We start from the raw sequence: 14,375 nt of genomic DNA on the forward strand, positions 1-14,375 counted from the left end.
ACTAACCACCGAAGAGGGGCACCAAACTATCACTCTCCCGGTTACTATGAGCCAAGAAGGTAAGACAGATATCACCTTGATCGATGGCGAGGAGGATAAAGTACAGGACAACCCGTTCGAACTGGAAAGAAGACAAGAAGGCCAGCCCTACCATGACCCGCTCCCACCCCCACCGCCTAGTGGTAATGGAAAGGGTGGAGGTCGCAGCTCAGGTGAAGTTGTCGGATACTCTTTGTTAGGTCTGTTTGGTGTCGCCCTTGTTATCGGTATTTACGTCGGGCTCAGGCGGAGGAGAAGGGCGCGGGCGCGGGCTGATGAGGAGTATGAAATGAGCAGGAGGATGAGGAGGGGTTACCGCCACCGGTAGATGAGAGCTGAAGTGGCCATTGGGGAGAAGAAGAAGGAACCAAAAGGGGGGAATTGGTGATAGGGGCAGATGAGTGATAAGAATAGTAGCGCTAACGATGCATTTGAGAGATAGTAACTGACCCTGGAAACAACGATGCGACGAGTGAATCGAAGAAGCGTTTGCACGTACGATCGTTCGATGCCCCATCGCGTAGTGATCACTCTGTTGAGGTAGCATCCCACGATGTGAACAAAGCTCGCGACGCAACACCGACCAGCGGCCGCGATGTGACCAGATCTGCATCCACTCAGAAGCCGACGGCAACCGGAAAAGTCGAAAAGATCAAAAAAGCCGGGATGAAAATTGGCGGAGTCGTTGCGATTGCCATCACCGGGCTAGTCATCATCACCATCACCCTTTTTGGGGCGTCGGTTACGTACGGCCTGTGTTGTAGCGGTTGGGACGAGGAGAAGAAGGGAAGGTTCCGGAAGAGCGCTTCTTGTTCCAAATGCTCCAAAACCCTGCGCATGACCTTTTGTGCTTTGGGGGTGTTTTTGTGATAATATCGATAATGTGGATCTGGGTCAATGTGGCTTGATTGTGTGTAACTGTATAAGAAGGCTCTATAGACTCGAAACTCTCTGGCATCTGTGTAATAAATCCCGCATATCCCAGCCCGAGAGAAAGCCTGACACTTCACAGCGCTGGCCTGAACGGATGCTGCCATCTAACTAAGTAGAGGTATACAAGGAGAATAGTCCTTTTTCCGTGTGATACTGTCAAAACAGGCTCTGATTCATGCAATGATGTCTTTGTCGAGTGGTCAACTAGAGGTACCTGTGGGTCATGATAACCTGGAAACAATCACCCCCCTTGACCAAGCAAAGGCCTCCTATCGCCTTCACATCTCCATGCCTTAAATCTTCAACGCTTCCCACAGACCTGTTATAATTCTCTAGTTTCTTCTCTGGACTCAGGTTCCAAGTCTTCTGGGCTGTCATCAATCATCTCCTTTTTTCTCACCTCCATCCTTGTTGTGGGCCTTCCGGCCTTTCCATTCCAGTCCACACACCTGATCTCCACCATCATCACCATGTCAAATGCTCGGGACTCCACCGGGTCGCACACCAACATGACCACCAACGACGGAAGCAACCTCGAACCAGAACCATATCCTTTCCACCGGACACCTCCCCATGACGTACTCGCTGTCATTGGAGTTTTTGGTTTCACTGATCATCCTTATAGTGTTGGGGCTGATTCGGAAGTCTGGATGTTGGGAACGACGGACACTGCTAAGGAGGATGCGGACGGAGGATGTCGTTCGTGCGGCTTGAAACTCGGGGACAGTAGAAGGAAAATTCTATGGCATTTACAAACCTCGAGAAAGGATATACACACATCGATCCCTAAGAAACAATTCTCCTCCCATGACATCTGTCAGAATGCACGGTTGTGTGAATCTAAAGAATATGGGTAAATCGATGTATTGATTGAGTGTGGAGTAGAAAGACTGTGCACACAGGTTGGAGGATCCCAGAGTACATGTATTAGGAAAGTCTGCAGCGCTGTTGGGGTGGCTGGGAGGCTAGTTCTCATACAGAGCCCTCGTCTTACTGTCTAGATATTTGACCCACCAAACTGACAACTTCTTCTCCATCCATGCATACAGGCGATTGCTTATCCCCATGGGTGCTGGATCCTCCAGCCTAATCTCCCCCCTCGCCACCCTCTCCATCGTTGCCCGCAGGCTCGGGCTAATTCCCGCAGGTGCGTTCTTCAAAAACCTTTGGGCCTTTTCCTCCAATGTTTCATCCAATTTATCCCCATCCGGCTTATCCTTCTCCTCCTCTTCTTCCTCCTGCTCTTCTTCCTCCTCCTCTTCTTCATCCTCAGACTCCTCCTCATCCGGATTCCACTCCCCCCTCGCCACCTTCTCCATCGTTGCCCGCAGGCTCGGGCTTATCCACGCAGGTGCGTTCCTCAAAAACCTTTGGGCCTTTTCCTCTAATGTTAATTCATCCCCACTCGGTTTATCCTCTTCCTCCTCCTCTTCTTCCTCCTCCTCTTCTTCCTCCTCCTCTTCTTCCTCCTCCTCTTCTTCCTCCTCCTCATCCTCCTCAATTTTCTCCTCCTCAACTTTCTCCCCCCTCGCCACCTTCTCCATCAATGCCCGCAGGCTCGGGCTTATTCCCGCAGGTGCGGCCTTCAAAAACCTTTGGGCCTTCTCCTGCACTGTCTCGTCCATTTTATTTTCTTCCTCCTCGGGTGTTGTAGCTGTAGGTGTTGCAGCTCTCACGTCGACGTCGACGTCGGCGTTGGTGCTGCCTCGAAGCAAAGAAGGGTGCTGAAGGTCGAGGGTGTAAGCCATGTCGGCTTTGACTTGCGGCTGTAGGCAATAGATGCACCAGCAGGTGTTATTGTAGCCCTTTCCACTTTGGGGGGCTTGGTTGTCTGGAGTGTGACTGTGTAAGTGCCTGGCCATGTCGTCGTTGTGGACATCATACATGGGGGCGATGAACTTACAGTCTTGGCAATCAGACGTGGTGCTTGATGTGTACGCGGCGTTGTCGGCGGGATCGCTGCCATTTGAGATGGTGGGGGTCGAGGCCTGGAGAGGCGGGACGACGGAAGAGGATTGGTGAGGCATCTTGGTTATTGGATGTGCTTGAGTTTGAACGGCTTCAGCTTGAAGGCCTTGAGTCGTGGGTATGGGTGTAGAAGGGCTTGAGTATGAAAGGGTTGAGTTCGAAGTCTTTCTGTTCGAAGCTCCTTTTTGAGGGAACAAGGTTAGATGCTCGTTCAGATATAGCGTTGTGGTTGTGGAAGAAAAGAAAGAATTCCTTGGGTCAGTTGGAAAGATTCTTTTATAGAGGTACATTAGGGCGGCGAATGTGGAATATTTTTCAATCACTCTTCATGCACAGTGGGACGGCCAGGTCGCGGGCAGAAAATAAGAATTGCATTTGCGTCTTGTTGGGTGGCTATTGGTCCATTGGCTGCAGAAATGTGGTCGGCATGTTCGATATCATGCTTTTACGGTCATGCATCTATAGGGAAGTCCGATAGTAACATGCCAGGACACAGAGCATCTGCATACGGAGGACGGGAGGCAGAACAGCTGCAGGAAGGCAAAAGGAAATTGGAAGATAAAACAAAGCTGTCGGACAGCAATTCTCCGTACTCTGCATTGCATGCGCAATGAGTATTCGGGGCTCCGAGGGACTCAATATTTCCCTCCATTCCAAACTCCGTTGCATACCTACCTCTACTTGGTTACCTCTATATATACCTCCCATTCACATTCACATTCACAGTCTTTTCCTCCCCTTTCCTCCTCCACAACCACTGCCAAATCATCCTTCATCTCCATTATCCATCGCTCGAGTACTGCATCCCACCAGAACGATCACTTGTCAACCTTCGTTCAATATGTCCAAACCAAGCAAGTATCCCCCTCAAAGAAGAAATGCCTTCCGCAACAAAACGAACCCACACATTTCCTACGGTCTCGTCAACCTGTCCAACATCATGGATCGAGTCTACCCTTCGGACCACCCCGTGCCACGAAGCATGACCTCCCCCACCGCCTCAATCATCTGCTGGTCCTCCCAACCCGAGGCTCCCGTCCCATCTCTCCCCTCCGTTGAGTCCATTCTCTCCAGCATCTCCAGCGCCTCCAGCCTCTCCATCCCCGATGACGCCTCGGACTCCAACGATTCCTTCCACGTCGACGTCTCAGACCTTGACTCCGACGAAGAGGATAACCTAACCATGGTCCCGCGCCGCCCTGGCTCCCCCTCCGACAGCGCCCAGGACCTCCACGACTGGCTGGAATGGATGTCAGACACCTACCGCTGCCCCTCCTGCGACCGTCTCTACGACGATTGCGAGCAGGTTCGAAAGGCTGATGAGGAGAGGGCGCGGAGGCATCGGGAGAGGAATGGCCATGAACAGAGCCAGATTAATAGGGTTATTTATGGGAGGAAAGTGCGCGTAGGTTTGTCTTGGAGTGTGCTGAGGTTTTCTCATACACAAAGGTATCGGGGATTCGAGAACGATTGAACTTGAGCTTTGCCCAACAACATTTAGACTACGAGATAGAAGAAAACGATGTGACAGAGGTCCGATTAAGCATTCGTTTGAGTAAACCAAACACGTGGCGGTCTAGATTTCTAGACCCTCGGGATACTCTTCGACGCTCCTTGCACATCTGTCTTTAGTAATACATTTTGACCTAAATTTAAACCATTTTGTACGTCAACGGATATGATGGCCAAGAGACTCTCGTTGACATGCCTCAGCTTATCATGATGTATGCTACAGTTTTGCAACGGACTTTCTAAGCCCAAGTGGGCGACCTAGCGCCGCCGCGGCCGGAGCCGGCGGAGCTACGAGAGACGGGGCTGCCCCATTCGGAAACGACGCGGCCGGTTCCTTTACGGCGACATTACACTGTACACGTGAGGTGTATTCTTGCAATCACTCGCCGATATCCCCGAGCCCTCTCGACGTAATTTCACCTTACATTTTTGATACGAGGCGTCGACTACCTGTACCTTACATGCAGACTCCGGCAGTCTGGCGCCGGTCCCAAAAAAATGCATGATGGTGCGAGGTTTCCTGGATATATCGGACATTCAAAGTCGCCCCCCATAAGAAAACGCATATATCTGCAGTTATGCATGGAGTCTACCTTATCTTGACGGACAGGAAAATAAAATCGATGCCCGTATAGTTCTCAGAAGTCCGTATTTTGCAGACGACATTCCTCACCTCTGAGTGACCGTCCTTTTTTTCCAATCAGCCAGCACATCTATTATATAAACGCTTCTCTCTTCAGCTGCATCTGCTCCGAACCACCGACAACCATACTTCGAACTCGGACGTTTCTGCCATTCTCACTCTTTCTGAACTATCGACATTCAGACCTTTCGACAACATCTCCTCTTTCTTTATGTCTTCTTTTCAGATGCCCGTGTGTGCTGACGCCTTCAACATGGAGCCCTTCATCAACAAGCAAAACTCGCACCACAAACCTTCTCTCGACCGAAGACCCTTGCCAACCTACGAGGAGGTAATGCAGATGACCCGCGTAAAAAAAGAGACCCTCAACACACCACTGAGCAAGTTTGCCCCGACGGGCATTCACGTTGGTGCGATTATCCTTGGCCCAGATCGCTGGCGGGAGATCGGGCAGTGGGTCGAATCCATGCAAATGCCGTCCGAGATTGAACTCGACGACCAGGTCCACAACAAACCCGCAGACGAATCCGTCGTTTTCGAAAACGTTCGCCTCGACGTGGAGATCGTGCCCGAGGACTCGGCTACGAAGTGGCATGGGGATGATGATCGTGAGCTGGAAAAGTGGGATGTGCCCTCCTACGTGAAACCAACCCCCGAAAGAAACAAGAGAACCGGGGTGTACAACCTCATCGAGTTGAATTTGTGGAGGCTCGAAAAAAGCCCCTCACACAATCCAGCAATCCTCCTAAACCGGGCCACTCAACACGACATCGCCCTCTTTAACACCTTTCACTTCGAACCCCACCGTCACCGCCGCCGCTACTGCCGCCGCTGCGCGCGAAGAACATACACCCAACGGAACGTCGCTGGCCTTGAGGAGGGTTGTGCCGGTTGGATCATTGACTCTGTGACTCAAGAGGATGAAGAAGAGGTGCCCGGCTGGAGCATTGAGCCCGTGACTCAAGAGGATAAAATTCAAGAGGATGAATTGGGAGACTAATTTGACCATGATGGTTGATTTGTTTCAGGAGACGCTGCCCGTGACAGCAAAGAGAAGCTGCCCGTGACAGCAAAGAGAAGCTGCCCGTGACAGCAAGAAGAGGTTGCCCGTAACAGCGAGGTTGGATTTTGCATCCGAGGGGAAGGGTGGTTGGTCCAGAGCTCGAAAGTAGTTCACGATCCCGAATTTGTCATTGCGTCTGGAATAGAGTTGGGGATTTTACAGTCGAGCGGGAGGATGGTCCAGGGCTTGAAAAGCAGGCAGGATACTAGGGTTGAGAGCAAGCAAGATACCGAATTTGGCATTGGGTTTGGATCTCCACCTTGGGATCTTGGCTACGCTTACAGTGCAGGCCTTGGGCCGTTCTTCCGCTCGACTGCGAGAGATCTGATGGGCTATGTCCAGAAACAATGATTGGTTCGGTCTCTTGATTGGTTTCAGGCTTTGGACCGTCCTTCCCACGCCCGACCGCAAAAGCCAACCTCGCTGTCACGGGCAGGTTGGATGGTGATCATGGTGGTGTCTTGGAACACAGGGTATGCTGGCGTTTTGGGTTGTATTTGGCAAGCAAATTGGGTTTGGAAAGCGACTGGAATTTGGACAGCGAAAAGGGAAATTGACATTGATTGATTGGAAAGCCAAATAACACAACTGAACTCCATGCTTCATCCTCGTGCTGTGCTAATGGTGACTTCCCTCTTTATGTCACCTTGTACAATGAACTCTCAACTCCTTCTCCGTGTGCATGTGGATATCATAATCTGACAAAAGCCAAAATGAGAACGTATTAAAACAAGATTAAAAGAAGAAAATGCGTTGGCCATCTTTCGTAGAATAGATGATTGGTGGGAAGCAAGCGCTTAAATGCCGTGACCTATCATGATATCACCGTTAGCATCACGTCCACAATCATCCCACCCCAAGAACAGAAAAGGAGTACTCACGTCCCAACTGCTTCCCCCTCTTGCTAACCTCCTTAGCATGATACTGCTTAATCTTGGCCCTCCTCGCCTCCTCCTGGGCTTCGAGCTCCAGAGCCCTAATATGCTCCCTAGCCTGCCTCACATTCTCCCTGGCCGCCATCAGCGCTCGATCCGCGTCGCGTTCAGCAGCCTCCGCCATCATGACGCGCTCGCGTGCCTGCACGATGGACGGATCGACGTCGTGGCTGGTCGAGGTGCCGTTGCCGAAGGTGCGAGACAACAGGCTGCCCTTGCGCTGAGTTCCATGTCCGGACTCTCGGCTGGTGGAGCGGTTGCGGTCCGAGGCGGAGGAGTAGGTGGGGGAACCGGGGGAGGGGGAGCGGTGGCGAGAGGAACCGCCGAAGAGGGAGTGGCGCTTGGGAGCGGGTTCGTGGTGGACGGGGGCCGGGGCGGGCTCGGGCTCGGCGTGGCGGGAGAAGAGAGGCATGTTGATGGTTGTTGTTGTGTGTCGTTGTTTGTTTTTGTTGTTGTTGTTGAGGGAGAAGGATGTTCAGGGGCTGCTTTGGCTTGTATGAGTTGCTTGGTGGTTATCGATGGAGATGAAGTTGTTGAAAATAGAGAAGCAGCACTTGAGATGGTATTTCTATTCCTCCACGAAGACAGCCATGATCGTTTGTGCACCCGATGAAACCTGCTTTTGAACATGTTTGATGATGATGGTTGACGACGTCGTTGGCGGCGATCAACAACATGACGTCAAATCCGGTTGGTGAAGGAGGGTGACAGGACCCTTTGAATGGCCTGAAGCAAACGCGCTCCAATGAGGAGGCCCAGAAATGACGATGGCGGCGGGGGTGCAACGGCCCAACAGGACCCTGAAGCTTGAAGACAGGACCCAGAAAAACAAATAGTCCATGGCTGATGCAGGGTTTCGGGCCTAGACCACGATCGCGGAAAATGCCATCATCGTCGGACACTAAGAAAGGTGAGTGGTTGAGGTGTCGGCGTGGAATGCTTTTCTCGAACAAGCTTCGTGCCAAGTTTCCTTGTTTTCACCCACGGCAAACGTCCAAGTATGTGCCGCCATGGTGAGGTCAACTGTGGCCCGGTCGGCTTGGCTTCACTGCGTTTTTGGATCGTTGAATTGAGGTGATGTCCATCGTCAAGTCCAGAGGACATTGAGACCACTCCAAGGGCCTCATGGTGACGATGAATCGTTGCTGGTGATAATCAAATGAATCGCATAACCGTCGATTGCTGGGATACGAATACGCCTGGATGGTTGTCATGCATAAAAACGTTGCGCTGATCCCTTCCTGGATTTCGCGATGATGTCTTGGAAGCTTCAAAACATTCTCGAAAACAAAAACATGGAAATAAGGTTGCCAAGAGAAACCACAGTGGATCATCACGTAGGCGCTAAGAAGCAGAGTGGAAACAGAAAGGAGCTGGTGAAGACAATGCGGGGGATCACGTGAGACAGCATTTGCTTTATGAGCCCCACCAAGGGACGAAAGAGCAAAAGAGGTCTGTGCATGCTCGCCGCGGTTTTGGAGCTCCACTGAAGCAAGAGGCGCGTCGGGACTTTTGCAGCAATTGGTTTCAGTGGAAAGAACTGAACAAAAAAAAGCAATTGGCAAATATCCTTCACCAAACATCAAACATCACCATTCTTCATCCCCACCACACAGCTCGCGACAGCAGACTCTCCGAATTACGATCGCGTACTATAGCTACAGTCCATTCTACAGCATTCTTACAACCAGAGTTACTATAGCGATTCGCGCACAACCACATCTTTCCACAGCAGCAACTACATCACCACCACATCACCACCACATCATCACCACCACATCATCACCACCAACCATGGCCTCCCGCTCGAGGTCTCGGTCGGCCGACCGCTACGACGACGACCGCTCCCGGTCTGGATCTCCTCGCCGCAACCGTTCTCCCACACCTCGCTCCGCCCGCGACTACTCGCGCGAACCCTCGCCCGCCCTCAGAGACAGAGACGCTTCCCTCGACCGTGAACGAGGTCGCTCGCCGCCCCGCAGGAACGGTGGTGGTCGTCGTAGCCTGAGCCCGCCACCCGCTCGCGCTAGGAGCTACAGCCGTGGAGGAGACAGTCGCTCGAGATCCAGAAGCCCAACCCGTAGCCCGAGCCCAGTACAGCCGGTCAGGAGCACCAAGATTGTCGTCGAGCGCCTGACCAAGAACATCAACGAGAACCACCTCCGCGAGATCTTTGGCCAGTTTGGAGAGATTGAGGATTTGGATCTGCCTCTTAACAGGACATGTAAGCTCCCTTATGCCTCTTCTGACCCTTCACTGTGGCAACTGCTAACTCGGTACTACGTCCAGCCCGCACAAACCGTGGCACAGCCTACATCCTCTACGTTCACGAAGCCGACGCCGAAGCCGCCATCGCCCACATGCACGAAGCCCAGCTTGACGGCACCGTTATCAACGTCTCCATTGTCCTCCCCCGCCGCAAATTCTCTCCTTCCCCACCTACCGCTCGCAGGGGGGCCAACTACGATCCCCGCCAACCCCCGCCGGGACCCAGAGGAGGAGGCCGCGGCGGCCGTAACAGATCTCCCGGACCCCGTGGTGGTGGACGTCACGCACATCGCTCCGATACCTATCGACCTCGGTCGGTGTCGCGGTCACGATCCCGCTCGCGCTCGCCTGTGGCGGCGTCTGGAGGAAACAGGAGGTATCGGTCCAGGTCACGCTCTTGGTCTTCCCGCTCACGCTCTCCTAGCCCGAGAGGCGGAAAGGGTAGCCGAGGAGGCGGTGGTAGAGGTGGAAGAAACGACGTGGACGGCAGAGGACGTAGGAGTCCTAGCCGCGCTAGTTACGACAGCTACGATCGCAGGAGCAGGAGCCGCAGCCGCAGTCGTGATTGGGACAGACGTTAGGTGCATCCCTCGCGCAGGGGTTAGGTGGACCAGCCTGAGGGAGAATCCTCGCGATCCATGGGTCAAGGTAGAGGGTAATCGGTTAATTGGAGCATTAGGCGTTGGGCGAGGTAGGGAAAAGTGGAGGAGATAAAATTGGACAACAACAGGTCCGGTGTGAGTGTCATTCCCTTTTGGAGGGAGTATTGTACCAATAACAGGGAAAAGGGGGTTTCGTGTTAGCTTACATCGTTTGTACAGGACGCCTGACGAACATCTCGCGATCCGATCCGAATCCCAAGATAGTTGCCGACGATTGTTGACGTTGGTCCCAGAGAGACATGAATACGAAGAATAAGATATCATCCGAGATTCCAACATCGTTGCTCGTCGGCGTCCGTTTCAATCCTTGATGGTATGTGGAAGATTTCTCTCATAAGCTATCTTCGGATCGTGTATCCATTTTCGTCTGCCCTATCCTCCTTTCCGTCTTGCCTAGCTACATCCGGTCTCACCAAGCATGGGTAATATTTGTTTCCATTCGAACCAACCTGATGTTCCATCTCGTACTTCGTGTACCATGTTGGAAGCCTATACCGCCAGTACATTCCCAAACCCGTTTTTTCCCGTTGTCGTTGGATGCATGTCATCAACACCTGACCAATGACATCTGCTAACCGAGATCCGGACAGTCGTTGGATACCCTGGCGATTCGTGTTCCCTCGCTAGAATACGCAACGTCAACCCCATTGCCTGGAATTCGAGATGACTCTTTCTACCTACTCTTGATGATCTGCATCATGAAGATCACATCTCAGAGCCTCATCATCCGCGATTACAAAGCTATTTACCTGATGGTCGGACCCCTATAACAACCACGAAACAGGCCCGATTACCAGTAAACCCACAGATGACCAAGCGAACCATGCATTTCTCAATCTTGAAATATTTGGGAACACATTCGGTCAGCCCTACACGTGGGCCCGAGGCTGCGCCATCCATCATGTGCCGCGCGTATCCGGGGAAACATGCCAGTTTCTCTGTCTCGGATACAAGCGATTGCGCCACAATGCGACCAGGAAACCGAGCCGGCACTTGGAGGCTCCTGGACAGTACGGTACCGCCGAGTCGGGTCGGCGTTGCCAGTTCCAATAGCTTGGTACTGGTCCGAGATCATTCTCAAAGGCGCTCAACAGGCCCTTCAAGTACACCACCACGTCAACGGGTCCAAACACATCCTAACTCAGGCACAAGTGTGCGTGGCAACAAAGTCACTAATACAGGTGATTCATCATGGTTCGGCTGGATTCTTTTGCTCGTGTTTACTCTCTGCAATGTCAGAATGTCATCTCTCTTTCCATGTGCCTACCCCCCAAAAATTCTCTTACTCTCTCCCACGTTCTTTCTGCAAACAGTAGAGCACATGACAAGAACTGGATGTGCGAAACCCCAAGGCAGCACCCGGTAGGCAAGAGTTCTCACCGCCCTAATCGCGCCACAAACTCAATCTAGGACCGAGGCTCAGATCATCTACGACATTGCTGTGTCTCCCGTATGGACTTTGTACCTATTCTCTCCGTCGGATCCATCGCTTCGGCCCACCCACAAACCCCCAACAAGCACAGCTCAGGCTCTCGAATGTACCCACCAAGAGACACACCTACCGGACTACCCGACACGGTTCCTGCCGTGGGTGCCCACTACCATGCTCGGGAACGAGGGAGCATGCCCTCCCTGGTCTGTCAACGCGGCTTCGCGAGCATGATGGAATGACACCTGGTCTCGTGGCCTGAAGAGTCAGGAGTGAGACCATGTTACCTGTCGTTGGCGACGACGACCCAGCAACGACCGAGGAGTCATTTTATGGAACTCGTCTTCATCTTGCTACAGTGGTTCACAGACCCACCGAACGAAAGGTCCACCTACGGCAACTTCTTTTCCCTCGATGGCAGTGCTCTTGTTGGTGCCTTGGGGCCCTGCGGACTCACGCGTTGTTGGGGGCTGCGAGAGAAGCTTAGTTTTGCGCAAGAGCGTTCATCGTTATGAGTTCACCGCCGGACTTGACACCATGGCTACAACGCGGTTGTTCTCGTCCCAAATTGATATTTTACGTCCAAGTATAAAAGAGATGATGCCTCATCGCCTGAGACTGGTCTTTTTACACTGTAGATACCCTCAACTGTGACCAGTTCCTCCTAGTTTTTGCTCATTCGAGACGCGATTAACCCCAAGCACTTGGACTACTTCTACTCTCGTCCCGCAAATATTTCGCTCTCGCTCACTGCCGCCACTTTTACTCTCAATAGAAGTGAAGATGATATCCACCGACATCGCCATCTTCACCTTTCCCTCCTTCTCCCAAGTCCCTGTCGGACTGACCCCCACCGACGAAGACAGCTATTTCTCCTCCTCATCATGCTTCTCTGCCGAGTTACCTCGTTCAGTTCCTGTTCTCTTCACCACCCTCCCCAACCCTCCCCGACCGCCTACCCCCGGACCGACGCCCAGACCAGGACCTCTCGCTCCGAGACCTAATGTGCCGAGCCCCCCGCCTACTCCGAGAAAATAAGCCATCAATGGGCGGTATGTGCCTATGCTCTTCTCCCGCTATACACACATGTAGACTGACATTTGTAGACTAGTTTCACATAGTGCAGTTACTGCAACAAAAGAGGGCAGCGTAAAATACGGACTACAGCTACAGGCATAAGGCAAAAGGCTACGTTAGACTTGCATCTGTTTAGAGAAGAGAAAGTCTTCCGGTGCAAAGTGGGTGCTTCTCAAAGAAAGTACTTGGTAACTCGGAGGCTTAGCGGCTACGAAAGTTTGGGGGTAATGAGTAGGTACTGAATCTTGACGTTTTACGGGAGGAGGATACAAGTGGTCATGGTACGAAATACAATGCAATAACTTCACAAGGCTTAGTTGTCTGCAAAGTTCTTACAGTTCAGAATCCCATTGGATGGTAGCGGAATTGGCGGAATTGGTGGCTTGGAACGCGGTAAATTGTTCGTTTGTGATACGTGAGATGAGTAGAGGACAGAGGTAAACGCGGTGCAACATTGTTATAGGTAAGGTAGGTTTTGTGTTATACAGGCTCGGTGCTCATTGGGAGACATTGAGGCTCTGAACGAACTGATCGCCCCCAACATCTACCTACCTACAGGTACCTTTAGACAAACTGATTGTTGTTGACCGCACAATTCCCATGTATTAATGTAACGTGCCAAATCTTAACAATGACTAACCCGCCGCCAAAGAGGTCTCCAAACTCTGTGTAACCACCCGCGCTTATCACCTCTACACAGTAGAATACGGAAGCGGTGAGAGGTTCTTGCCTATGGTGCCTACTAACCGCCCCCCTACAGCACTACAGCCCTACTGGACAACCCCGGGGTGGCTGACACTTTTCGGTCCGAGTCCCAATCTACCTCTACCGGGATGGCCTCGAACGCAGCGGCGTCACTCAAGCTTCCGTCGGTATCGTAAAAGGACTAGTGGGGGGACTGCGCCGTTCACACTTTCACATCCCGCTCCCGTTCCCCAGTCCCTCGGTGCCGACCGCCGGTGGGACAGTGAGACTAAGACAGTGAGACTCAGCCTTGTAGGGCTGCATGAAGGTAAGGTATGTAATTCGGGTCTGGAACGCAGTCTCCGATGGCGTCGGTATAGGTCGGTAGGTCAGATTCGTTAGTACCAAAGTGGTAACTTGGCCACCATAGAAAAATCGGTCAAATACAGGAGCACTCGACATTTGGCAGTCGTTGGTAGATTTGGAAGTGAGACCATATGCTGGAAAAGAAATACCCAAAAGAAAACAGAGAAAAAAGATTACCCTACCAGGGAGTTGAACCCTGCGCTGCGGAAGACTTGCACTCTGTGTGGAATGAGTTTGAGAATCCGCCATGTTAACCGATACACCAGTAGGGTATTTTTTGGGGGTTCTTGTTGGGATGTGGCAGCAAAGGGTAGGCTTATGAAGGACTGTTTGCGTTTGTTTGGGAAGGGGCGGGTTTGTTGGTGTGTTAGGTTGTTTGAGGCAGGGAAGGAGCAGGAGGTGAAAGGTGGAGGACGGGTAGATACTTCCAGATGATGGAGGTAACGATGACATTTCACTTTCTCTTGGCCGTTCCACTCACCGCACCTACTGGTACCTGCTAGGGAACTGGATGATGAAATCGTCAATCATATCAGATTGTGGCGCTGGCTTTCTGAGCCGAAGACTAGAGATATACTTATCAAGACTACAAAATCCAATGGGGCATGTCAGGACAGGAAAGCCGGACCGTTGCGAAAACTCATGTCAGACACTCGAGGACTGTCAGAAAGCACACAGGCCTAATTGCATTGAACTATGTCAAGTATACTGACGGATACGTACACGACCGCAATGAACCCTCTTGACATCTCCAAAATTTTCCGGCGATTTCCAGACCGTCGAGGAGTTGATGCTG

General features: G+C 52.1%; 5 protein-coding genes across 5 annotated transcripts; 2 read left to right on the forward strand and 3 right to left on the reverse strand.

Moving 5' to 3' along the window:
* Nucleotides 1-1,321: 1,321 nt before the first annotated feature.
* Nucleotides 1,322-2,999, reverse strand: B0H65DRAFT_583477 (uncharacterized protein; the record flags this gene model as incomplete). Its single annotated transcript, XM_062830883.1, has 3 exons — nucleotides 1,322-1,712; nucleotides 2,079-2,803; nucleotides 2,876-2,999. The coding sequence occupies 3 exons, from the start codon at nucleotides 2,997-2,999 to the stop codon at nucleotides 1,446-1,448; spliced, it is 1,116 nt and encodes a 371-aa protein (XP_062677218.1). The 3' UTR covers nucleotides 1,322-1,445.
* A 782-nt stretch (nucleotides 3,000-3,781) lies between these two features.
* On the forward strand, nucleotides 3,782-6,101 carry B0H65DRAFT_583481 (uncharacterized protein; the record flags this gene model as incomplete). Its single annotated transcript, XM_062830884.1, has 2 exons — nucleotides 3,782-4,345; nucleotides 5,193-6,101. 2 exons carry the CDS (start codon nucleotides 3,782-3,784, stop codon nucleotides 6,093-6,095), a joined length of 1,467 nt encoding a protein of 488 aa, XP_062677219.1. The 3' UTR covers nucleotides 6,096-6,101.
* An 854-nt stretch (nucleotides 6,102-6,955) lies between these two features.
* On the reverse strand, nucleotides 6,956-7,505 carry B0H65DRAFT_446729 (uncharacterized protein; the record flags this gene model as incomplete). The annotated part of the gene is made up of 2 exons (XM_062825814.1): nucleotides 6,956-6,969; nucleotides 7,040-7,505. 2 exons carry the CDS (start codon nucleotides 7,503-7,505, stop codon nucleotides 6,956-6,958), a joined length of 480 nt encoding a protein of 159 aa, XP_062677220.1.
* Nucleotides 7,506-8,887: 1,382 nt separating this feature from the next.
* On the forward strand, nucleotides 8,888-9,942 carry B0H65DRAFT_436076 (uncharacterized protein; the record flags this gene model as incomplete). Its single annotated transcript, XM_062825221.1, has 2 exons — nucleotides 8,888-9,317; nucleotides 9,383-9,942. The coding sequence occupies 2 exons, from the start codon at nucleotides 8,888-8,890 to the stop codon at nucleotides 9,940-9,942; spliced, it is 990 nt and encodes a 329-aa protein (XP_062677221.1).
* A 3,172-nt stretch (nucleotides 9,943-13,114) lies between these two features.
* On the reverse strand, nucleotides 13,115-14,171 carry B0H65DRAFT_480728 (uncharacterized protein). The gene has a single exon (XM_062827598.1). The coding sequence runs from the start codon at nucleotides 14,030-14,032 to the stop codon at nucleotides 13,445-13,447; it is 588 nt and encodes a 195-aa protein (XP_062677222.1). The 5' UTR covers nucleotides 14,033-14,171; the 3' UTR covers nucleotides 13,115-13,444.
* Nucleotides 14,172-14,375: the final 204 nt, after the last annotated feature.

The sequence above is a fragment of the Neurospora tetraspora genome (genome assembly GCF_033439725.1).
Source record: "Neurospora tetraspora strain CBS 560.94 chromosome Unknown B0H65scaffold_9, whole genome shotgun sequence".
NCBI classification, from domain to species: Eukaryota; Fungi; Ascomycota; class Sordariomycetes; order Sordariales; family Sordariaceae; genus Neurospora; species Neurospora tetraspora.